Source organism: Phyllostomus discolor, chromosome 1 (genome assembly GCF_004126475.2).
Source record: "Phyllostomus discolor isolate MPI-MPIP mPhyDis1 chromosome 1, mPhyDis1.pri.v3, whole genome shotgun sequence".
Classification (NCBI taxonomy): domain Eukaryota; kingdom Metazoa; phylum Chordata; class Mammalia; order Chiroptera; family Phyllostomidae; genus Phyllostomus; species Phyllostomus discolor.
In genome coordinates, this window is record NC_040903.2 from 191,314,373 (window position 1) to 191,339,514 (window position 25,142).

Genomic DNA, 25,142 nt, shown 5'->3' on the forward strand with positions numbered 1-25,142 from the left:
ACTTCCTCTTGCAGACTGCCATTCTGCGTTTGGAATAATCTGAGCTAAAAATAGTTCCTTTTTAAAGAAAAAATGTCAAGGCTGCCAGGTAATCCCTCACCGAAGGGTGAGAGGAGATGAAGGGTGAGAGGGGAGACAGCACTAACCTGTTTCTGCTGTCACACCTCTTAAGGTCTGGTGTGCGGCTGTCATGGTGGCCAGGGCCACCCCATTCTGGAGCCAGATGCATTGGGGGTTCACATTCTGTCCAGTACTGGAGCCGAGGGATTGGCTACTGTCTCTGAGTTCACGTACACTCTGCTCCCTGGGAGGCATCCCCCCAGTTCTCTTCCTTGGTGTGCCGAGAGGTCACAAAGGCGAGTCCCGTCAGTTTAAAGCTTTGATGCTGTTGTAAGAGGCTGTGCCGATGGCTACTGAAGGTCCCTCCGACTTTCTTCATTCTCACTAAACTTGTGCCTCAGTTATCCCATCAGAAAACCGGAATGTATCTGTCCACAGAAGAGCTTTGTAAGATGTATCATGGTAAAATAGCATCAATATTAGAACTGATACAGGTTTTATGTTTTTTATTTATTTACTTCCTATCTGTTCCCAAAAGGGATTTGAGTGGACTTAATTAAAAAGAAGATCTAACTAATAAGACAATTTTCTTTTTTTTTTAAAGATTTATTTATTTATTTTTAGAGAGGGAAGGGAGGGAGAGAGAGACAGACAGACAGACAGACAGAGACATCAATGTGCGGTTGCTGAGGGCTGTGGCCTGCAACCCAGGCATGTGCCCTGACTGGGAATCGAACCTGCGACACTTTGGGTCACAGCCCATGCTCAATCCACTGAGCCACGCCAGCCAGGGACAATTTTCATACTTCGGCTTGAATATTTTTAACTGAAGCAGCTTTTCCCAAGTCCTGTTCTGATGGGACCATGTGCCCTTCCTGTTTTTTAGAGTCCCTTGCTAATTTTGTTAACCAAGGTTTTGAAATACATTCAGTTTTATATTTATGTGTCAACAATTTGTAAGCCAGGACCTGTTTTGAATGTATAAGCAACTCAGTTCGGTTTCCTTAAACAGAAGAACAATGAATGTCACTCCCCTGCCCTCTGGCAGTGGGTTGTACGGAGTCAGTCGGCAGTTCCTTTTAGGGGCCTGCTCTGCAATGTATGGATTGAACAAGAGGCTCAGTAAAGGATCCTAAACACCTCAGAATTTTGGGAAAATGCTAGAACTGTGAGGAGGGGTTGGAAATGTGTTGAGATCAGCACCAAGTCATCGCAGTCAGCCTTAGCAGATCTCTGTGGGAAGCAGGGGCCTTCTAGAACTTTTCTTCAGCATGTGTGCATGCACGCAGGGGTGGGTGGGTGTGTGTATAGAGATCTTTTTATTGTCTTCCTGACCGCCCCATTTTCATGAGGCCCACTGTAGACAGGATTCCTCAGGAACCACAGCATCGGTAGAGCTCCAGACTCCTGGGAAGCCGTTCCGGAAGCCCTGTGCTGATGGGCTCGGCCTGGGAATGCCTCCCCAAAGGAATCAGTTAGCTTTGCTTTGCATTCGTGTCCAGTCTCGTGTTTTTCAGGATGTGGCCTGTGGACCACCTGCATCAGGATCACCTGGGATTTTCTTTTCAAGCACATTCCTGGGTCCATGCCTTGGACTTGCAAATAAAAACCTCTGTGGGCAAGGCCTAGGACTCTGCTGTAACAGGGCCCACATGGATCTTCACACCCTGAAAGTCTACCACTACAGACTCCTGCCTGGCCCTGCCCCAGAGCCCCATTCAGCTCTCCTAGTGGATGCCCCGAGCGCCATGTGTCCAAAGGAGGTTCTGGGCGGTGGGGGTGCAGTGCAGCCCACAGACCAGACATAGCACCCTTTCTCTCCTGCCTCTTCTATAGTCAGTCACCAGGGCAGCCCCAAGGTCATGTATTTTATATTTTGGGGAATATGCGTATGTTTTCAGTTGAACAAAAGAAAAGATCTACTCAGAAATAAACCTGAGAACCACTGTCTTTGATTACAGCAGTTAGAATTGTTTAATAACTAAAACTGGGATTTGCAGACTCAGATGCTTGCAGGTAGTTTAGATAAGTGACACAGCGGAGTTCCGGGGGGACTCAAGGGCTGTGCTGTAGGTAGAAGAGAAAGTGGTTATTGCCAAGAGAAAATGTAACCCTAGTGTGTCCAGATCTCCTGAGTTTTCCGGAGAAGCTGAAGCCGGGGATTGTTTGTGGACTCTGGGTTTTTCCATGGCACGTGGTAGGCACAGCGCCTGACTCTGCAGTAGGCTCTGGAGCCAGTCCTCCTGAGTGCGAATCCTGGCACTTTGGAAAGAGAAGGGAGGCCCTATTACTAATTATTATGGATGACAGATGAACAGACTCTCCCAGGCAAACTGATGTCCCTGGTCCTAAGTGCCATCTTTGTATATGAAAAACCAGTAAGTGACATCTGTCTGTACACTGCTCAGTAAGTGCCAGGTGGCCCACTCGAGTTTACGGGAGTCATCTTGTGCAATCTTCAACAACCACCCTGGGAGGTAGAGACTCATTAACTCTCTTTATACCGGTGAGGACACTGAGGCACAGAGAGGTTAAGGGACTTATCTAAAGCCACACCATGGCAGAGCTGTTTGGGTTCCAGAGCCTTAGGTAAGGACATCAAAACCTCTTTTCAAAGGGAAGCCAAGACCCAGGATGGCGTGGCTCTTGGCTCAGGCTGCTGCTCATCACGCCAGTCTGTGGCTGGCCCTCGGGGGGAGACTCGCTGCGCCCGCCGCCGTCGCGGGGCTGATATTTCACAGCATCACCCAGGGTTACAAGGAGCTGCGGACATGGGGATTAAATACCAGGGCGGTGCGAAGTGCATTTCATCAGGTCGCTACAGCCAATTCTCAGGCAGCCGATGAGTCTCAGGTGCGAGTTGCAGCTGGCGAAAGGGGATCCTGCCTAAAAGTCAGCCGCCTAAACCTGACACCTCCTTGGCTGGCGGGTCACCCGAGACCCACAGACTAAAAGGACAGCTGAGGACACAGTCCTAAAGAGCCCTCTGAGAGGAGAAACAGTACTGAAGTGAGGGGTGGCCCACCCCGAGCTCCGGCATCTGGGAGCTCCGGCATCTCGGAACACCAGCATCTCGGAGTTCCAACATCTCGGAGCTCCCGGCAGCTCCTAGCTCCAGTGGAGCTCCAGGTGCGGCCCTTCCAGCAAGTGTAAAGAAGAATGATCTCCCATCGTGACAGGCGTCGATGCTGGGACTGAGAGAAGGTGTTTCCCCACAGACACACCTGGGACTTGCCTCGGCAATGGAGAAAACGTGCTTTTATGAAAAATGGAGGGAAACGTGATGCTAAAAATATTCTCTTCAGACAAGGACGGCACAGTGTTGAGAATAGAGCACAGTGATGGGTACACAGAGGGTCCTTATGCTCTTTTTTAAACGTTTCAGATGTTCAAAATGTTTTCCAGGTTCAAAAGTTAGTTTTAGCGGAAGAAGGCGGCTCCAGCAGGGGGTTGGGTACAAAAGGCTTTGAGTCTGCTGAGTCCTTGGGGGAGGATCAGGGCAGCTGGGAGGGGCGGCAGCAGTGGGACCCTGGGGCAGCCCCAGGACTGGGAAGGGCCCTTCCTTTCTATCTGCTTCGTGATAGCATTCCCTAAAGGGATATTAAAATCTCAAGGGAAAAAATGTTCAGTATGCTGTTAATAACAGGGTGATTTCTGACTCTGACCAGCAACCCTGGCCACTCTCAACCCACAAGGAAATGTCTAGCTGAGAGGTAGGGCTCAAATATCATCTATTCTCCACTCCATCTTGTTCTCTCCATTTATAAAATAGGAAGACAAATATTTCCATCAGATGAAGTTAGGAAATATCAGTCATTGTGATGAAGGTCACAAACATGAAGTAGCACTTCCTGCGGAAGGCCTGTGTCTTCAGAGCTAGATACTGTGTCTAGCATCTAGAGCAGATGCTAGATCCAAATGGTCCAGCCGATGGCCCATCCAGGAGACTTGTCAAGAATCCAAAGTCTCCCTGTGCAGTATTTCATTGTATTCTCAAATGCTCCTGGTGGTTGCATTATTCAGAGTTGTTTCTGGTGTGGGCAAACTCCAACTCTGACTGGCTTAAGCAAACAAGGAATTTACTTGGAGGATCTGGAGCAGCTTACAGAACTGAGGGAACTGCCTGATAATCACGACTTGGTGACGTTTGTGCATGTTTTCTGGTGCAGTTTGCTGGCTCTTATCTCTTGTCTTTTGATCCCAGATTTCAGATTCCTGGAAGGAGAACCTGACTGACCTAGTCAGTTCTGGTGTCACAGAGGGCAGGGTTATCCAGCACTAACCCGGCCACTGAGGGCCACCACTGTGCGTCAGCCCCCGCCCCACAGTGGAATTCCTTTTGTGCTGGGTAGCCGCCCTGTACCAGTACCAGTACATAGTACCAGTTTGTGCTATGTCGTTATCTTCCCTGTAGCTGCAAGCAAATGTTTGAAGGTCAAGGGATTCCTGTAAGACAGGCCCAAGGACTGTTTGGCTGTGGAAAGGTCAGCTGGTTCTGCTGCATGTTTCTGGCCAGGATGAACCCTCCTTCTCAGGCCTGAGTTGAGAGGTTTGATCGTGATTATTGAACCCAGGAGAGGAAGGAAGAGATGGAGGTCTCCTTTCGCCTAAGCACAGGAATGCCTGTCACAGGTGGCCCTATCCATTGGGAGCCCAAGGAGCATTTTTGTTTAAAATCTTGAGTTTTGCTTGGGAAGCTCAGATCCTTTCAAAAGGAACATGTACCAAAAGCCCCTGTGTCTCCCCAGTCCCACGCAGGAGAAGCAGCTGGGTGAGGGAGGGCGGCCCTGAGAAGAGAGGTGCCCCGGCCTCTCAGGCCTGAACTGTTCCCGGGCAACTCTCCTGGGCTCCTCTTCTTTTACCCTTTAATGAGGGGGTAAGGGGGAGGCAGGATTTCAGCTGAGAAGATGGGAGATTGGGAAAGAGAAGGAATCGCTCAGTTCATCAGTGACTGTCAAGCTAGGGTCCAGGCCAAAAGGAGGAGGCTGAGTCATGGAGCACAGGCCACGTGTACAGAGAGGCCGGACTAGAGCTTGTCCGGCCTCACAGAGGACAAGGCTAGGATATTGTGCCCCTGCCGTGCACTGAGTGCATCCGAGCTGCTCTGGGGCAGTGTGGGTTGGGGAGGAAGCAGTTGGTTGACTGGGCCTTGGAACGAGGCCTTTGACAGGAGACTGGGATGCGGGACTCAGTCTGCTTCTGCAGCCTCGTGTGATGCTGTGTGGTTAGGGGGGTGCACAGCCAAGCCCTGACCAGGGGGAAGGTGGGTGCTGAAATCCAGCCACACTCCCCTTGCCAACCCATGAACTCCGTGGGCCGTGGGCCAGTGAGCAGCGTCTTAGGCTTTACCTTAGATCCTGGCCCCTGGCAGGCCTCCATCTGTAAGAGCATTGGTCTCTTTGCTTGGGCTTAAGATTCTGGAATTACCAGCCTCCTCAGACCTGAATGACATACCTCTACTGGTAGCAAGATAGAATTTTAAAAATGAGTCTTGAGCTCCTCTACTTTAAGACTAAAGAAATCAAATAAGGTGATACCTGCGAATGCCATTTACAGTCAGAGGCATCCTTGACAGGGTGAGGAAGTCTTTGTCCCCAGCCAGGAATCTATTCCGAGGTGGGAAGGAATATTCTCTCACTGATGACATACATGATGGCAGCTCGTGAGGGGACGTGTTCCATGCCAGGTGCCCGAGCCAGCAGTGGCAGGGCACTGCCTGTGATCGGGGCTGCGAGGAGGGAGGAGACTGAAGCAGGGCTGAGACCGGAGTGGGAGTGCCTCAGGAAGAGTGACGGCGGCACTGCCAACCCTCTCTGGGCGCCTGGCACAAGGAAGCAAGAACAAGACTTTTCCTCCCTCAGCAGAGAGGACGGCACCATAGGCGTTTCCCCTCCCATGAGTTCAGGATATAAGTGCCAACAGTTGCCATGGAAATCTTTATCCTGACCCTCTTGAGCCCCCTTGAGATGGTCAGTTCAAGCCCAGCCCGTGAGGAGTGTCTGCACAGTCACTTGCACAGCCTGGATGTCCTGTGTACAGTGCGGACACCATAACTGTGTCTCCTCTTTGTCTTGGGTTGAGCAGATGCAGGAGCTGGAGCAGAGGCTGCAGGAGGCAGAGCAGAGAGCAGAGGACGCGGAGACCCAGGTAACCGGGGCAGGGGCTTGAGAAGAGTGTGTGGGGGAAGTGACCATTGCCCTTTCCTCCCCTTCCCATGGACTCATGTGGATATACTCCTCCCGTGGAAGAGGTCCTCACAGGGACAAGGAAAGCCAGCAGTCACACATTAGAACTGCTGAACAAATTAAGGTGTGTGGAGCTTTCGATGGGTACAAATGAGTGGTCAAGTGTCGGTACAGTGAGTGAGTGAGTGAGTGAGTGGATGAGTCCAAATAGACTAGGTTATGCTGGGGTAACAGATTAAGCATGACATCTCTCGGGTGTCACATTTACTCCTCACTCATGGTACCTCTCCACTGAGGGTGAGCCAAGCATGCCGCTTCACACAGTGGTTCAGGGATCCAGGCTGGTAGAGCACCCCATCTGCCAGCTGGACCATCTGGAACACACAGTCTCCTTGGGTGCCATGGAAGGGAAAGGGAGCTGGATGCTCATGCTCCAGCTCTGATGCACTTGAGCCCAGAAATATCTTGTCATTCCTCTCAGGCCCATTGGCTGGAGGGAACTGTGTGCCCATTGAACTATAGGAGGGCTGGAAATAGCGGGGAGCACGTGGACAAGCAGTGAGCGGCAGATGTCTGTGCCACAGCGAGGCTGGAGCAGTTCCTCCCTGGGGCTGTTGTCCTGTCCAGCTCATCGCTGCTGGGGCCCCCAGAATTAGAGGACCCAGTACCTTGTCAGTTCCTCCCCCCACCCCGAGATGAGGCTTAATAAATGGTCACTGAATTAATTGGCCCAACAGCCCTGGATAAAGACTGCCTGGGAATCACAGTTGGGGGTGTGAGGAAGAGTCGTGTCCCAACCCTGTGAGACAATTGGTCCCTTTCAGGTGGGTGTGATGGAAGAGAGGGTGAAACTGTGCAATCTGAAGGATGTGGGTCCGGCAGGCAGCCTGCACCAGAAGTACCAAGAATTGCTGATAGCCATGCAGGGCAAAGATGAGCTTATCGGCCAACTGGAGGCGCAGCTGGAGAAGCAGGTAAGGGCTACCCAGCAGCAGAGTGCCCGTGCCCTCTGCAACACCTGCACCCATTGGCCCCAGCTTCTTGAAAAGAGCCCCTCTGCTCGACCCCACAGTGGTGGGGGGCTCACTCCCTCTGGGGACTGTTCTTTCACATGGAGATTTCATTATTGGCAGGTACGTTAGGAGCCAGGCAGGGGATGTAGTGGGAAAAGGACCTTGGAAGCAGACGGATCTGGGTTTGAATCCCAGTTCTAGCACCTGCTGCTCTCTAGCTGTGGGCAAATCACTCAAGCCGCTGATTCTCATTTTACGCATCAATACAGTAGAGGTTGTCGTACATCAGAGAGCTGTCGGGAGAATGAACTCGGTGATCTATGTGTTGCATCAGCCATGAGACCAGTGTTTGGTAAGGAGAGCTTTGCTTCTCCACCTAGGCCTCATGCCCCACCAGCGCAAGGGACCCGGCACTTGGCCCTGGAGTCAGGGTGGCGCCAAGCCGGCCTGGCAGCCTTGGTCACCTGGTTGGATGAAGCTTCTCTGTGAACCCAAGTCAGCAAAGACCAACATTGCTGCCTCCTCTGAAAAGTGGGGCCTCCTGTCCTGAGCACCTGGAAGCCCAGGACAGGCCACTGGCCAGCATTGCCGCTAGGCTGAGCCCCTTTGCTCCTGAGAGGACGTTTGGAGCATCCCCCTCCAGTTCCCTATGCCCAGCCTCCTCCCCTTCACAGTCTCATTAACTTCATCCTAATTCTGTCCTTTCCCTCTGCCCTTGGCCTTGCCTACCCAACCTTTCCTGGTGCCAGGGTTCCCATCATTTCCAACAAACGATTCTGCGGCACGGCCAGATGACTTTTAATTCTTTAACAAAGGTCCCAGCTATTTCTGGTGTAGCTTCCCACCATCGTGGGCAAATTCGTAATCACTCATCAGCATTCACCAACCTTTCCTTTGCGGGGTGTGGCTTTGTCATCTGTGGGGCACCATGTGTTCTTGAAAATGATGGGAAAATAGAATTTTGACACATGGAATCTAATGAAGTTCTACTGATTTTAGAGGATGGCTTCTCTTCTGAGTGGTTCATAGGAGTCGTTGTGTCTGGGGATTGGTGGGCAACACGATTTCTGCTAAAGCTTAGGTTGGGGGAAATATCATTTTACAACAATAATAGGTCAGGATCAGGCTCGAAAGAATGTTGGCGTGCTGTTTTTTAAGTCAGTAACCTGGCTTCAGTCCCAGCTGTGCCAGGATTGGACCGGGCAAGTCGCTCTCCCCTCTGGGCCTCGGTTTCCACAGCCACACGAAGAGGGTGTCAGGGCACATCAGGGGTCGGCAGACTTTTTCTATAAAGGCCCAGAGAGTAGATATTTCTGGCTTTGCGGGCCACGTGGTCTCTGTTGCTGTGACTCAGCTCTGCTGTTGTGGTATGAAAGCAGCCCTTGGCCATGTATAAATGAGGGGGCGTGGCTGGCTTCAGGACACTGTATTTGCAAAAGTAGGCAGGGACAGGGGAAAGCAGGTGGGAGGCTAGATTTGGCCTGTGAGCCGCTCTGCAAACCCCCAAACCAGATAACACTCGGGCCCTTCCTGCTCTGAAATACTGAGCCTGACCCTCACACACTCCGTCTTATCTGCGCAGATGCACTTGTCCACGCTGACGTCCAGCATCTTCCATCGGTGGCACAGCTTTTCCCCGGAAGTATAACCAAAGTTGTTACTGCTGGTCACTCGACTTCTCCAGAATATACCAGTTTCCTTGCATGTTAGATCAGGGGACTGGTACCCATTATAGAACTGGTTGATTACCTGTGTCTCAGGCACTGTGCCAGGCACTGTGTCCCTCCTTCCTCAGGGCTCCTGGGGGAGCTGTGTCGTCCCCCACTCCAGAGAGGACTCGCAGGCCCCGAGGATTAGGCATCTACAGCAGCAGATAAGCGCTGCCCTGACCACAGGAGTCGGAGCCCCAAAGCCTGCGTTTCTCTCTGTCCTAGGCTGCTGTGCTTTCCCTCCAAACCTCGCTCTTCAGTCACCTTACGTGCTTTTGATTGTGTCGAGGGAGTTGCTGTAGTCGTGTGCTAAGTTAGCTTTATCTTCTGTTTTTAACTGTAAAGATAATACATGTGTAGAGTGAAAAACACGAAAACCCCAGTGGAGTATAAAGTGACAACATGTTCCTGCTGTCCCCAGGCAGTCCCTCGTGTTTGCTCCTCACTGTGAACCACGTTCACTGCGACTGCTCCTTGGGCATCCGAGCGCAGCGTTCCGCTTTCACGTTGTGCATGGTGCTCAGCCGAGCCCTCGTTTGTGGGCATTTAGGTGATTTCCAGTTTTGAGGGGTTTGTTTTGGTCGCTTCGTCAAATTGTAACTAACAATTCCTAAGCAGTGGATTTATCAGTTCAGTGCTATGTACATTTAAAACATTAACTGATATTATCAAATTGCTCCCCCAAAAGGCTTTGCCAGTGTGTGTCAGAGGGGTTGATATCAAACCTTTAAATTGTGTTAGACCAATGGAGGAAAATGATGTCTCGTTTCTATCAAATTTCTTAAAGTTGTGGTTGAGGATGAGCAGCTCTTCCTGGGCTTCTTTCCCTTTACTTCTTTTTCTGTTGATTTCCTGTTCATATCCTTTGTATAGTTCATGTCCTTTGTATAGTAAAGGATACAGTTCACATGCTTAGGACAGTTTATTTTAAATTAGCCTTTTGTATGTAGGTATGTATGTCATTCGTGTTGCAAATCATCCTCCAGTTGTTCTTTTGATTTTGTTTAAGGGATTCTTTTTTTTTTTGGTTAGATAATAATTTATAGTGATAATATAGATTTATTAGTCTTTTCCTTCATGACGTAATTGGGATTTCTCTTATGCTTAGGAAGGCCTTTCCCACTTTAAGAATATTAAAAATAGTCATGAAGGAATTTCTCTTTTTCTATCAGGCCACCCCATCCAGTTGCCTGACATTTCTTCTCAGGGTGTCCTGCCTCCCATTCCCCACAAACCTGTGGGCTCAAGGCCGTCTCTTTCTTTTAGAGGCAGATGAGAGCCGAGGAAGCAAAAATGGTACAAGAAAAAGCTGCAAAGATCAAGGAATGGGTGACGCTCAAGTTAGCAGAGGTGAGTCCTACACTCTTCCCAGGAGGGGAGCATGGGATGGGCATGCGTATGGGGTTGCCCCGCCCCTGGCCTTGCTCTGCCTCCTGCCCTTGGAGGGGCCTTGACTGGCCTTCACTTTGTTAACCATTTGTCCTTCATTCCGCTTCAGCACTGAGACCCTTTGCTTCACTTTCCCCATCCTCTGTCGTGGTTGGGTTTCCCTAGAGCCCCGATTAGCTGCGTGCTGCATTTCAGTCTGGGGAAAAGGAACAAGCCTCACGTGGAAGGCAGCCAGCCATTGTTTCTCTCTCTCATCGATGCCTCTCTCCCCCCCTTCCCTCCTTCCTCCCGTTCCCCTTCCTGTCTCTCTAAAAGCAATGTCCTCAGTGAGGATTATATAAACACATATACATTATATATAATATCTATAGATATAGATATAGATATAGATATATGGATATATAGAGATATATAGTATACATAGATATATCTATATATCTTTATATCTATCTATAGTTATATATAGATACAGATATATTTATATACAGATTATATACCATATAATATATATGTATAATATATATTATATATAGTATATTATCTATATATCTATATAACATATTATCTGTATATCTATATAATACACATCTATATAATGTCTCATAATTATATAAGATAATATATAATACACATATATAATATATAGCATATAGATAGATAAATAATATATATAACTTTATTTAGGTGTAGAATTTAGTGGCATTAAGTACTTTCACAACCATCACCACTGTCTGTTTCTAAAACGTCAGCACCCCAGATGGAAACTCAGTACCCATTAAATACTGACTCCAGTCTCTCATCCCTGCCCCCGCCCCTGACAACCTCTATCCTAGTCCGCTTTCTGGAAACCCCACCATTTTTGTAGTTCATCCCTTGCTACGGCTTTGTGTAGGAGACTCGGGACTTGAAGCTACAGTGCTACTAGCCAAACAAACAAACAAACAAACAAAAAAGGCAAGAAACTCCTCTTTCTAAATACAAGGAAAAGGAATTGAAGTTTGGAAAAGGATGAAGACTTACTACTGTTTCCTCTGCATTGACACGTGTGGCTCACACCTGTAGGGCTATCAGCTTGTTTTGCCTCCTGTCCTCCTCTGTGGGCACACCGCCCGGGCCACCTGCTAGACTGAAGGTTCTCGGGCGCAGAGCTGATGCCTCCGCATGGCATAGCCCTGACCTCTGGCTGACAGGTGTGTTGGATTTCATTTAAAAGAAAATGCAGCAACCAGGAGGATGGATCTCATGGACATTATACTGTTTAAAAGGAGCCAGACACAAGGACAACCTGTAGAATTCCATTTACATCAAGTTCAAAAATGGGCTCAGCAAAGCCAGTGTGTGTAAGGATCCATACTTAGGTGGTGAAACCCAGAACACAAGGAAGTGAGTCTGAGGTCTTGTGAACTTAGACGAGTGGCCGCCTCTGGGGAGGGAGGGACCAGTGACCAGAAAGGGGCAAGTCCAGGGCTGTTGGGAGTGCCGGCGAGTTTCTTAACCTGGGTGGTGGTCACATGAGCGTTCATTTTAGCCTCGTTTGTTAAGCTGTTCACGGATGTGGTATTAAGCTCTCTGTGTACGTGCATCTCACAATTTTAAAAAGCTTAGAAATGAAGCTAGAGGAAAAAAGTGTAGGGATTGTCAAACGGAATTCCGTCCCAGACAAAACTGGTCAGCGCTGGTGGAGGCAGGAGGTCGGGGGCAGCACGGTTCCTTTTCACAGATTTCATCTTTAAAAAGGATTTTCACCTTGTTTTGAATTCTATGTCTAAACCTGTAAGCTGAGTATTCTAAATCTTCCTTTTTCCTTTTGCCTAGCTGGAGATGGAGAATCAGCACCTGAAAAGCCGTAATCAGCACTTGGTGGAGCAGGTGACAGCCCTTCAAGATGCTATGGAAGGTAAGGGGGCTGTGGCGGGGGCTGTGTGGGTGTGCATGTGCCTGTTGGGATCTGGCTGTGTTTGGTGTGTATCCGGGGGTGGGGGGTCAGGATGTGTGTGTGTGCACCAGGTATGTATATGTTCCCGTGTGTGGGGGTGTTGGGGTATGGGGCTGAATAAAGGGAGCTCTTTGATGTGCCCGTTTTTGCCCCATCCGTAGGTCTTCACATGACACCTGCAGAGAAGCTGCTGATGGCCCCCAAGGGAGCCCCAGAGGAGGACTCAAGCCCTTCAGGGCCAGGAGCCCGGCTGATGTGGCAGCACAGTGGTCCTCAAGCCCTGGGTGCTCTGCCTGCACCTTCTCCGGTCTCTCTGCAGAACAAGGATTCTAAACCTATCCCCAAAGTGAGAAGCCGCATGGGGGAGCCCGGTTCCATCATGGTCCGTCCTGGGGGTGTATCAGAGGCCAGGACCCTTCCACCTCGTCTGGAAAGAGAGGGCTCTCCTGACCAGCTGGTGCCAACTGCCAGAGGCGACTTGGTTTCCTGGGATGAGAGCCTGGTCACTGCTCACAGAGGGCCACTCCCCAGGACCAAGACCTCTGCGAAGGAGGGCGGCCCCGGCTGCAGCGTGACGCTGCCGAAGGTGCGGGCTGCCAGCACCTTCCATGACAGTGTCCAGCTGACCAGGCGACACCACAGCCAGCCACAGGTGGGACCTGGGCACTTCAACCACATGGTGAGCATTGAGATCGGAACCCTCTCAGCCCCCCGCCCCTCCGGTCTTCCCGACGTGGCCACCCTCGTTGAGCTCCAGGAGGAACCGGAGAAGATGGAGATGGATGAGCAACCCCTGGACGGCAGGAAGAAGGAAAAAGAGGGCCTGATGGCCCCAGGAGCTGAGCTGGAGGAAGTGGATTTGGGGAGCAAACCGCCCACACCCCCCTTGCACCGGTTTCCATCCTGGGTAAGAGGCCACCTGGGGGCTGGGCAGAACTGATGCTGTGACCACTGTTGATCGAGCACAACCACACACTGAGCCCGGGATGAGGCGGGGTTCCACCCAGCCTGCCCAGGACACCCCACCATTGGGGGCAGGGCCAGGATTAGGGATGTCTGGGTGGAGGCCAGCTGTCGATTCCTGAGTGTGCCACTCACCAGGCTGGGGCTGTGTGCACGTTTTCTTGTTTAATCTCTGAGGCTCTTGGAGGTGGTGCAGCGGTGGTGGCTAAGAGCACAGGTCCCAGAATCAACCCTCCAGGCTCAAACCGCCAACTCTGTGACCCTGGGCAAGCTGCTATGCCTCAGAGCCTCAGTTTCCTTACATGTAAAATGGGGATAATAGTGGCTCCTGTGTAGGGTTAATGATCTAGTAAGCACTTGCAGTAGCAGTTCATAGGAAGTGGCAGGTAAGTGCTGGCTGTCACTGTTGCTGAGCCTGAGCTTCCTCGCTTGCACCATCGGACAAGATGGTGGGATTGCTTCAGAACCAGTGACCTGGGGCAGGGACACTGATGAAACAAGACCAGCCAGGCACGCGTCTGTGTAGAGCTGGGTGACGAAGTCCTACTTTATTCTGTCCTCTCCTTTTGTGTTTGATGTTCTCCGTGATAGAAAGTTAGAGTGCAAAGGGGGGTGGGGTGGGCATTCATAAGGCTGCGCAGGTCGGCCACGGGGATAAGGCGAGATAGGAGATGTGGAAAGCTTAGCGCAGAGCCTGCCGCTAGGGCAGGGCTCCTTACCTGTGCGAGGAGTTAGAAGCTGTGTGGTGGTGGTTTGTGTGTTTGTTTTTTTTACAGATTAGGAGACTGCTGTCCCCACAGACTTAGTTACATGCCCAAGGTCATGTAGTGGTTAGTGAGGGGCCAGTCTTCAGGGTAGGCTCAGCTGCCCCCGAACCCGGCTCTAATGCTCCAGCTGACCCACCTCTGAGGGGACATCGGGGAGTGGCTGTCAGTCTCTTACTGGAGGTCTGACCCCTGGATGCTGCTGAGGCAGCACCGCAGGGGGTTGGGGACTGGGGGGTGGCACCACCCCACACCACTGCCTGGGAGGCCCACCTTTTCAGCAGCACCTCCCGGGTCTCCTTTTGAAATGCTGTTAGTTCCCAGCGCTTCACCACACCACCCCGGCTTGTGGGCCACACCGCCTTAGCAGTGAGTGCCTCAAGGGGACCTGGATGACTCAAAACACCACCCTGCCTGGGGGCAGGGCAGGGAGGTCCCCAGGCCAGCCAGTCTTCAGGCCGAGGATTGCTGACCTGCCTGTCCCCGAAGCCCCAGAGTCATGGGAGGGCCGCAGTGAGCTGTCACCAGAGGGGAAGGGGGAGGGGAAAGGAGGGGCGCAGCAGGCAGACCAGGAGTAAAGGTGCAGGTGGGACAAAGGTGGAGAGGCTTTGGAAATGGAGGAGGGGCCAGGCAGGGTGGAATGCCCTCAGAACCATTCCTCCCCTCGCTCACTGTTGTCTCGTAAACAGGAAAGCGCTGGAAGCCTAGCGCAGGGGTGGGCAGTGAGGGCGCTCTCAGCGAGGGACTGGGCTCTCAGCCTGGGTCTCCTGTCAGCATAGGAAGCCCCAGGGGCCAGGGAGCCCAACCTCTCTTCTCAGGGGAGACCAACTGGCCAGTGACCATCGGGGGGAGAAAGTCAAGACTAGGATCCGAGGACATTCCTCCATCCGAGGGAGTCGGAAAGACTTACTTAGAGTCTTTAGAGTTTGCAGAGCCCTTTTTCTGTTGACCTTCAAAATAACCTTAGGTGGGTGAGGTGACTTTGACACTAGGTGACCTTTTGTGAAGCACTCCTGTTTGTTTCATGGTGTTCGCCTGAATCCCTAAGTGAAGGTGAACTTCAGTTCCCCAAGCTTCATTCCATCCCCCTGTGAGGTGGGAGGCCTTTTCCGACACTGTACACAGTGATAATCTTTTTTATGCCCAATTTATTCGCTGGCCCCAAGTCCTCTGCCCACTCCAGTGCCCCTCCTGGGGCTCCCCCACTGCCCTGCGTCTCGTCTCAGACCTTGCCATCCCGGGCCCTCCTCCCAGGGTCCCCTCCCAGTCCCTCCCTCTCTCCCCCAGATGCCTCAGCCACCACTGCCTTACTGCCCTGAGGCCAGACCTTCTCTGGTCCCTGTGAGTCACCAGCCACCTGAGGGGCCTTTGTTGTCCTTTTATCTTGAGTGGAGAAAAGAAATCCATAGAAGCATAGGCGGGGCCTGTGGGTTGTTGGGGAGCCGCCAACACCATTAGAAAAGCTCCCCAGGCCTGCGGGCGGACTTGAGACCCAGGGGTATCCAGGGGCCAGGCAAGATTGAGGGTGGGCATTCCCCATCCAAGGGTCTTGAATAGTGGGGGTCCCTGGGCCTGGGTAAGCCATGCAGGCTTGTAGCTTGGGCCGAAACCTAACCATGATGTAACGTTACGACCGTAGAAAAAATAACGTGTCCCAAACACCAGGCTTAAAAAAGGCCATGCCCTCCCCATGAGGCTCTGACTTCCTCATTGTCAACGTGCCGTTTCTAGAGGTGGAGCCTGAGACCCGAGAGCTGGAGAATGGGTCAGGTTCAGACACACAAGTCACCGACCCCTCTCCTCTGGAACCTCCTTTCCCCGAGGGAAGGGTGGGTGCTGCAGAGGGTGAATATCTGTTGGGCCCTGACTGCAGGCCAGGTGCTAGAGGTTCACATTGCATGACATCATTTGGGCTGTCCCAGCAGCCTGACGAGGCCAGGCCTGGATGCGGACTCAGGTCTGCCTGCCTCCAAAGCCAGGCTTTTTCTCCACACCCGGGGCGGGGAGGGGGCGGGGAGCACATCCATGGGCTCTGACCCTCCTGGGACCTCTCATTCCAGGAGAGCCGGATCTACGCTGTGGCCATGTCAGGCATGCATCTCTCGGACGTATCTCCCAGGAGCAATGCCACCTGCTACGGTGAGTGCCAAGTGGGGTGCCCGTAATGAGCAGGGTGGGCGTGCAGGGGAGGAGAGGATTCTGAGCAACATCCAAGGCTAGGGTCACCTGGCACCCCATTCCCTCCCCCAACAGGTAATGCTGAGGTGAAATCCCACAGCCAGGGCCACCTGGGAGAGAAAAGGAAGCTGTGCAGGTTCAGCCCATCACCTGCTGGGTGGGCGTGGCCTTGAACAGGGTTGCAGCTGGAAGGGACTTTCAAGGAAGGATCCCCCGACCCAGCCTCCCACCTGCACTGGCTTCCCTTCTTCAGTACAAGGGCTGTGGGTAGGAGGAGCCCCCAATACCTTGTTAGATGAGCCCCCTAAAGGGGGCCGATCCCAGCAGTGTCTCCTAAGTCACGGGCCAGCCACAGAACGCCCACAGTGAAGTGAGAGCCACGCAGTGCGTGACTGGTAACTCACCTTGGCAAGAGCAGGACTGAAGAAGGCCTTGGCCCCCATCCTAAGATCTGTCACTCGGCCTGTCACCCCGGTATTTCGGGAACACTGTCTGCATCTTTCTTCCTCCTCACTCTGCCCAGGTCTCTGCCGCCCCCACACCCCTTCCTGGGCTAAGGCACTAGAATTAATCTCATCCCTCTCCTCTGCCCCTCCAGGTTCAAGGCCTCCCACCCTTTGGTCCCCTGGGCCTTTCTCTGGCCTTGTCTACAAGAACTGCACAGCGCCTGTCTACACAGCCCTGAAGGGGGTAAGAAGCTGATGTCCCAGGAGGGGGTGTCCCCATCCAGACAGGCCGCTTGTCCATCAGTGACCCGGGCGGGGCTCCGGGGTCGGGCTTCTTCTGCACACACCGCTCTGGGCGGGGAACTCAACGCTCCTCGTGTCATTTCAGTTTTCTCATTTGTCAGACTTTTAGTGGAAAAATTCTGCAAACACAAAACTTTGAATCAGTATGATCGTGGGCAAAGTAAAAAGTTAGAGGTTAAATCTGTGGCTGCTCCACTTGTCCCCCGACCTTGTCACATGCATGTCCCAGAGGGCAGCACGGCTCCTTCTGGAATTTTTTCTGTGTTCAAATGCACACTCCCCTGTACACTCCCGTAACATCCCTACGCTTTTTAAAACAAAAACCAGACATCAGTGCAACATGTTGTTATATGCATCTTTGTCATCTTTTATTAACAGTTTTTGAGATCATAAGTTACACTTCGTAAAACTCTTTGTAGAAAAATAAAAAGCCTAATGTAAAGTTGCCTCTCGAGTTGCTGTCCTGAGCCCCGAGCCCCAGAGGCAGCTGTCACCACTGGCTGGGGGCTGGTCTGGTGAGGCCCTCAGCCCTGCTGGGAAATGCATGTACAAACATCCTCTGTGTCTCACTCTCCTGCTCACACGCACACCTGCGTGCACACAGCAGGGACCATACCACATGCACCATTCTGCCCCTGCTTGTTCACCCAGCCGTGTGCCAGCTCTTCCTCCCCTTTTGGGGCTGCCCAGCACCCCTCGCTTAGATGCCCCGTGCCCACCTTAACCTGTCCTGCACTGATTGGCAGTTTAGGTCACGTCTTTGTTTTTCTCTAAAATGAATGGTACGATGGATATCATTGCGCAAGTACACCTATGTGCACTTATGTCCATGTGGTTCTGTAGGACAGAGTGCTAGAGGCAGACTTCACGGGCAAATGATGTGCACGTTTTAAATTTTGACAGGTAGTGCCAAATTATCTTCTAAAAAAAACTATCACACTATGAAGTACCCTTGTCTTAACAATGTCACCAACATTGAGACACTCAGACTTTTTAAAGAGGTTTTATTTATTTATTTATTTATTCATTTATTTTTTAGAGAGAGGGGAAGGGAGGGAGAAAGAGAGGGAGAAAAACATCAATGTGTGGTTGCCTCTCACACACCCCCTACTTGGCCAGCAACCCAGGCATGTGCCCTGACTGGGAACTGAACCTGCGACCCTTCGATTCACAGGCTGGCGCTCAACCCACTGAGCCACACCAGCCATGGTGAAATAATCAGACTTAAAATGTCTGTCAGTTGAGATGATCTCTCATTTCCTCACCCCCACACACGTTTGCTGCTCCTGTCTCACACTTGGGCCATGGTGTAGCTTTCTGGCCCCCTAGTGGCAGGAAGTAGAGGTTACAGCGGTCAGGTGTTCAGCTGGGATGGGGCAGCTCCTTGATGGACCACACCATCAGCCCAAGGAGAGCCTTGGGTTGGGACACAGGAGTAAGGTCGGAAAGGTTCAGTGGTCTGTTGGGGGCCTGGCCAGGTGACGGTGCCCACGGGCCCCAGACGGGCTGTGTTGGCCACACCCTGAGCACCTGGAGCTGGAGTGGGCGCAGCTGGGGTGGGGCCTGCCCTGCAACCTGAGCCTCTGTCTATCTTGCAGAGAGCCACGCAGATCAGCAGTGTGCCCTTTGTGGACGACTCCTCTGGCTCCGACGACGACTGCAGCTCGCAGGCGAGTTTCCGGACTTCATTCTCCTGCTCAGAGTCCAGGAAGACCGGTGGACTGGGCAGCCCGCGGGCCATCAAGAGAGGTATGGGGAAGGGGAACAGGAGAGCTGTGGGGCAGGAAGAGACCCGTCACCCCCTCATGGACTGTCATCCGTGGGGTCCCTGCTCGATCTCTGCCCATGACCCTCAGCCCCAGACTCTGGGGTCCCAGGCCGGTGAGGACCTGAGGCAGGGCATGGGACACAGGCCTTGAACTCTCCCTCTTGGCCAGGTGTCTCCGTGTCCTCTCTGAGCTCCGAGAGTGACTACGCCATCCCCCCAGACGCCTGCTCCCTGGACAGCGACTACTCAGAGCCCGAGCACAAACTGCAGCGCACCTCGTCCTACTCCACTGAGGGGCTGAGCCTGGGCCCGGTGAGCTGGGGGGCCCACCCGGTGGGGCCAAGGTGGGCAGGTGGGAGCTGCCTGCCGGGGCCCTCCGTGCCAGACACTGGGCAGCAGCTGTGAGAGGAGGGGTCCCTGGGATCCGGGAAGGGAAGGAGGGGGCCAGAGGGGGTGGAGTGGGGGCTGGGGGTGGAAGTCAGGCACACACAGACCCCGTGAGGGAGAGAGGAGGCCTGCCGAGCTCCACATCAAACTAGGAACAGCCAGTTAGAAAGCCCCTGCGGCTTCCCGAGCCCCAGGACTTCTCACACACGGCCCCTCGTTTTAGCCCTGCGCTGACCCTGGAATACTGGGCACTGACATTTATTGGGTCCTTCCAGTGTGTCGGGCACAGTGCTTTCCACATACTGTCTCACTGGTCCTCGTAGTCCTTGAGGGTTATTATCCCGTTTTGTGGACGAGAAGCCTGAGGCTCAGGGGCATGCCATTACCGTGGGAGCCAGCAGTGGCACCAGATCTCTGTCCCCCAGCCCTTGCTCCACACCACCGTGCTGCCCGAACCCTGCTCCCCAGCCTGGCTGATGTGGCCACTGTTCCCCAGACGTCTCCCTCCCCTGCTGCCTAAAGGGCCGCCTTCCTCCTCCTGGCCAGTCTCTCCCCCTGCAGCCCCTGACCGGCCTTCTGCTCGTGGTCAGGCCTGCTCCCCAGACAGCAGGACCCTCCCGCAGCAGGGCCACCCATGCTTTATGTTGTCCCCTCTGATCCCTTAGCGAGACATGGTGCTCTGAAGGCACACACAGTAGGTACTCAATTTTTTTTCTACCTGATGGCAGAGCAGTGACTCAACCAGGCCATTTTGGTCTGTGTGACATCTAGGAGCCTCAGGGACTCTCCCTCTCTGTTCACCCTCCTCCTCCTCTCCGCCCTCCCACTCCCGCAGGAGGCACTGGAGAAGTCGGGCTACCTGCTGAAGATGGGGAGTCGGGGGAAGACGTGGAAGAGGCGCTGGTTTGTCCTGAGACAGGGGCAGATTCTGTACTACAAGTCCCCGGTGAGACGCCCCTCCCCCAGGATTGTGGGGGGCACTGGAAGAGGGGCAGCGTGGCCCATGGTCGGAGGGCAGAGGTTTGGCAGGTGGGGAGTGGCTCTGAGCCACACACAGACCGGAGGCCAGTCCCTGGTTCTCACCGCAAAATCTGGCACTGAGCAGGCAGTGGCAGTTCCAGGCCAGCTGGCTTGGAGGTTCCTTCTTCCTTCAGAAGCCAAGTTCTTCTTTTGCCTGGTTCTGTAGACAAAAAACTGTTCTGTTCTAACAGGTGACCCATCGCCTCCTCCTCGTCCTTCCTACACTGTTCAGAATTAGGGAGCCTTGGATGTCGGGACTACTTTGACAGGCCCTCCCTAGTTAATAACCCATGTGAATGGTTTGAAGAGGGTAAAAAGACCTTGACTCTTGTGCAAATCTGGTTGATTGGTAGTGGCTCTCAAACACTGTGTTAAGGTTTCTGAGCCTGTATTGCTCAATAGGCAGGCATGGACTTATGGATTAGTAATGTCTGCAGTGGCACTGGAAATGGGAATGGTGATATGTATGTCACTTATGTGCCACACTTGATAGAGAGGATGTAGAGTAGGAAAGATTTAAGGGCTGTGTAGCTTAGTAATAACCTGGTGGCCTCTGACCCGATGTTGAAGGTTCAATATAAAAAGAATGAAATCTTACCCTTTGAGACAGCATGGATGGGCCTAGAGGGTTTTATGCAGAGTGAAATATCACAGTCAGAGAAAGACAAATACCACATGCTTTCACTTGTGTGTGGAATCTAAAGAATATTATAAACACGCAAAACAAAAACCGACTTATAAATACAGAGAACAGACTGATGGTTGCCAGAGGGGAGGGGCGTTGGAGGACTGGGTGAAAGGCAAAGAGCCTGAGAAGTGTGGTTTGGTAGGTACAGAACAGTCGTGGGGATGGAAAGCACAGCACAAGGAACACAGTCAATAAGATGGCTGATGCACAGCTGTGCCCTGGAAATATCCAGAGGAACACTTTGTCAAGGTTTATAATTGTCTAACTGCCATGCCGCACACCTGGAACTAATTCAAAACAATATGGAATGTAACTGGGTCAGAGGGACCCATGTTTCGTCACTGATCCATTTAGCCAGAACCAGGGTGCAGAACCAGTTACCCATCATACAGAGCCCGGGAAGGCTTGGGAGTCACTCCCTCCTTTGCCTGTCACCTGGAATAAGATCATTCCTTTCTTTGCAGAGTGATGTCATCCGGAAACCTCAGGGTCAAGTGGAACTGAACTCCCACTGCCAAATTGTTCGAGGGGAGGGTGCACAGACATTCCAGGTGAGGGTGGTCCTAGCAGCTAGAATTTTAGACAGCTGAGGTGCAGGGTTTGGAAATGGCTGTGATGGAGACCAAGACGGGGCAAAACAGGCATGAGTGAAAGCCATGGCATCCACGTTGGGGTTTGATCCTAATTTGTGGGTGCGAGGAAGAAAGCGGACACGGATTGTGAGAGAGAGTGAAGACAGAAAAAACAGGGAGAACAAGAGGAGGAGGGGGAGGGGTGTGGACCAGGGGTTTGCGCCACCTCAGAGCCAGGTTTCTGTCATTCTATCCCCGTTTCCCGGCCCCGCCCCCACCCCTCATTCCCGCACAGCTCATCTCTGAGAATAAAACCTACTACCTGACGGCCGACTCGCCCAGCCTGCTGGAGGAGTGGATCCGAGTCCTGCAGAGCCTGCTGAAGGTCCAGGCCATTGGGCCTCCTGCCCTGTCTCAGGGTGGCACCAAGCCCACCGTGAAGGGCTGGCTGACCAAGGTATAGCTGGGGCTGGTGGAGGGGGAACATGGGCCCCCTGAGAGCCAGGGCAGTCAGGAGTGGGCGTGCCAGGGGACACTGGGTCCCCTGGTCATGCCGAGCCCCTTTCTCCAGGGATTTCCCCACAGGGCTTAGCTTGTTGGCCCCAACCGTGGTCTGATCACACGGGGGATGGTGAGTGATTCCTGGAAATGGGCCAGGGTTGTTAGAACACCTATTCTCGTAACAGAGGGAGGAAAGGACTGTCTTGTCCCTATTTTGAGGTCATTAGGGGTTGCCCCCTCATCTGTACCCATCAGTATGAATAGAAGTTGCGACCTAAGCGAGGTAGGTGTGGCCACTCAAAAATTTATCCCAGGTCCATCCTGAAGACATCTTAGTTAGGGCTCTGCTCGTTGCAAGGAGCCAAGCAGCACATGTTAACCCCAAGGAAAAGGCAAGTTAACAAGGAAGCACCTTCGCCAGGCCCAGATGCTGTCAGGAAGCAAAGCGACCTGTACGAGCGAGCTCAGTGCTGGAGGGCTGGCTGTGTGACTCTGTCTCCCCCCATCCGGTCTCCTTGCGTGCAGCTGCGGCTCCACACGGTGCACACCTGCCCCCCGTGGCCCTCCCCTCCCTCTCGGCATCCCTACAGCTCCAGCTCTGCTGACCAGCACGCTCTTCCCCCGCTCACACTCCTGGGACAGACCATCTGAGTGGCCTGGTTAATCTCTTCATGGCAGGTCACAGGAGGATGGGTGGGTGTCACACGGCACACAGTGTCGTGGCCCCTCACTGCTGAAGGGCTGGCTCCGTTATTAGGGAGTGTGAGTGGCATCTCCACTGAGATCCTGAGTTTGACCAGGGGTTTGACATCTGCCTCCCTGTGGTTTCTCCTTGCCAGTCCTGGATGTACAGTAATGCTGGCTCATTTCTGTCTTCCAGGTAAAGCATGGCCACTCCAAGCTGGTGTGGTGTGTTCTTATTTCGAGAACCTTCTACTACTATCGGAGCTATGAAGACAAGGTACTCCCCAGCCTCCCTCAGCACCTGCTCTCTCCTCCCCCCAACCCAGTCTCTGCCACTCCGAGTCCTGATGGAGCTTTCCCCTCTACCCCACCTAAGCCCACGACAAGCACACAGCCCGCCAGCTGGCTCCTTCCAGAGTGCAGGGCCCACAAACTCTCCGTGGGGTCTGACCGCACCTCCCCAGGCAGGCCTTAGCCAGGGAGCTGTCCTCCCCGCCTCATCCTGGGGCTTCGTGGTTCCAAGAGGGGAGACTCCCCTGCCCCCTGCTGGCTCTCCCATTCACGGAAGGCTCACGTCCACAGCGGCCCCTGGGCCACCTGCCTGTGCAGGGCGCACTCGTAGAGGAAGTGGATCGGTCCTGCGACTCGGACGAGGACTACGAGGCCGGAGGAACCCGGCGGCTGCTTTCCTCCCACTTTACCCTGGTGATCCAGCCCCCAGAGTACAGCCCCACCTACCTCCTCATTGGCACCAAGCATGAAAAGGTGAGGGAGGGGCTGGGCCACGGCTGGCCACGCTTGGGCCGGTGATTCCCATCTCCCCTCCTCTCTTTCCCTTGATCTTCCCCACATCCTTGTTTATTTTCCTCCTGGACGTTTTGGCCACTAGTATTCCCTGATTACGAGTACTCCTGATACTGAGTTTATTCCCCGTGACCATGTCTTCCCTGAGGTGGAACCACAGGCTTAGAAACTGGGGCTCGTGTCCACCTGATCCCAAGTCTTTCCGCCTGGAGACGGTGGCCTTGACTTGTGCACACCAAACCAGCTGACCCACCCGGCCTTGGCCCCTTCGAGGAAGCCTCCCAGGAGCTCTTGCCTCCACCTCCCCCCATACCCCCAACCCTCACCCACAGCCCATCAGATGGCTCTCTGTCCTCTTCCAGGATACATGGCTTTATCATCTCACAGTGGCTGCAGGTGGCAGCAGTGCCAGGGTGGGGACTGCCTATGAGCAGCTCATTGGCAAACTGATGGATGATGAGGGAGACCCAGGTAAGGGGAGCAGGGCCGTCATGGCCTGGGTTGGGGGCTGGGAGCTGGGTAGTTTTTGGTCAGGAGCCCAAAGAAAGCACCGCTGTACCTCGACGCTGTTTTAAAACCACCTGAGCTGCAGAAGGGCATCCCCCTCCCAAGCTCTAGGGCCCCTGGCTCTGGTGAAGCTGCTAAGGGGACCACTCTATATCCAGGGCAGCTTTTCTGGGAAGCAGACCTTCCAGGGACCTGGGTCAATGTTTTACTTTGTTCATCCTGCAGCTCTGCTGGCTGGGAGGAAGACTGAGGAAAGGAGGTAGCTGGTTAATCTATAGTTAGCGTTGTTAATCAGTACGTGACGCCTGACCTAGACCTGGGTACCTAGGGGTCTTTATTTTGCTACTGATGTTTAGGAGCCAGAGGCACTAACAGCACCTACCACACACACCCCTTGACTGCGGCTCCGCAGCTTGTTTATTTCAGGCTGACACACACTCTTCCGTCCAGCGCCACCCCTGCGGGGAGGGGCTCCCCCACACACATGTGTTTGCATTGCACACATGTGCTTGCATTGCACTCAGGTGCCCTGCCCACGCCTCGCACTCTCGCCCCTATTGCAGCCCCGAGAGCAAAGCAGTAGCTGCCTTCCTGTAAGCCGTGCCTGTGAGTGTGCTCAGTGCAGTGCATGACTGTGTGCCCCACAGGCTACGTATAAACCCAGCACAGCCCACGTGTCCCAGACAGTCACCCCTTGTCTTCCACACAGATCAGAGGGGGTTGGGGGGCGGGGCCGGGGGGAGGGAGGCTTCCTGACCAGTGGTAACGTGCAACGTGGTAACGGCGGCTGCACTTCGGCAGACTCCCCCATCTGGAGGCACCCCGTGCTGTGCTACAGCAAGGACGGGCTGTACACGTCCCTCACCACCCTGCCCTCCGAGGCCCTGCAGACGGAGGCCCTCAAGCTCTTTAAGGTAAAGGGGGAGCGGAGCCCAGTCCCGCCCACTGGTGGTGGGCACCTTCACTGTGCGCCCAGGCTCTGTCCCAAGCAGTTCCGCCCCTCCTGGTGGGGGGGACACCCATGCAGTTAGGGGGTCATCCGCAGAAGGATCTTCAGAGGAAGGGAGAGTTGCACAGGGTCCCCACCGTGTCCTTCGGGACAGGGAGGTGGGAAGCTCTGGGACTTCGTTCACGAGCCCTGGGGAAGCTTCACCCATGAAACTCGCAGGAAGCCGGAGGGGCCCCCCACTCCTGTAGTGACCAGCAGGAAAGGACAGGGTTATGTTGTCTCTGGGCTCGAGAGATTTCGACCTTTTTTAGAATGT

The 25,142-nt window shown here is 53.4% G+C and overlaps 1 protein-coding gene across 2 annotated transcripts in view; it reads left to right on the plus strand.

Annotated features, from left to right (window-relative positions):
• Positions 1 to 25,142, plus strand: part of PLEKHH1 (pleckstrin homology, MyTH4 and FERM domain containing H1) — a 53,645-nt gene that overhangs the window by 17,871 nt on the left and 10,632 nt on the right. The window contains exons 3-18 of one of the 2 annotated variants that reach the window (XM_028507422.2): positions 6,145 to 6,207; positions 7,070 to 7,219; positions 10,234 to 10,317; positions 12,172 to 12,253; positions 12,454 to 13,199; positions 16,080 to 16,158; positions 16,796 to 16,887; positions 18,545 to 18,695; positions 18,884 to 19,026; positions 19,937 to 20,047; positions 21,274 to 21,360; positions 21,677 to 21,838; positions 22,763 to 22,843; positions 23,149 to 23,331; positions 23,733 to 23,841; positions 24,679 to 24,791. In XM_028507422.2, the coding sequence (XP_028363223.1) occupies positions 6,145 to 6,207; positions 7,070 to 7,219; positions 10,234 to 10,317; positions 12,172 to 12,253; positions 12,454 to 13,199; positions 16,080 to 16,158; positions 16,796 to 16,887; positions 18,545 to 18,695; positions 18,884 to 19,026; positions 19,937 to 20,047; positions 21,274 to 21,360; positions 21,677 to 21,838; positions 22,763 to 22,843; positions 23,149 to 23,331; positions 23,733 to 23,841; positions 24,679 to 24,791 (2,436 nt within the window). Of the gene's footprint in view, positions 1 to 6,144; positions 6,208 to 6,232; positions 6,370 to 7,069; positions 7,220 to 10,233; positions 10,318 to 12,171; positions 12,254 to 12,453; positions 13,200 to 16,079; positions 16,159 to 16,795; positions 16,888 to 18,544; positions 18,696 to 18,883; positions 19,027 to 19,936; positions 20,048 to 21,273; positions 21,361 to 21,676; positions 21,839 to 22,762; positions 22,844 to 23,148; positions 23,332 to 23,732; positions 23,842 to 24,678; positions 24,792 to 25,142 lie in introns of those variants that run through there. The other variant, XM_036011149.1, reaches the window with a different exon arrangement.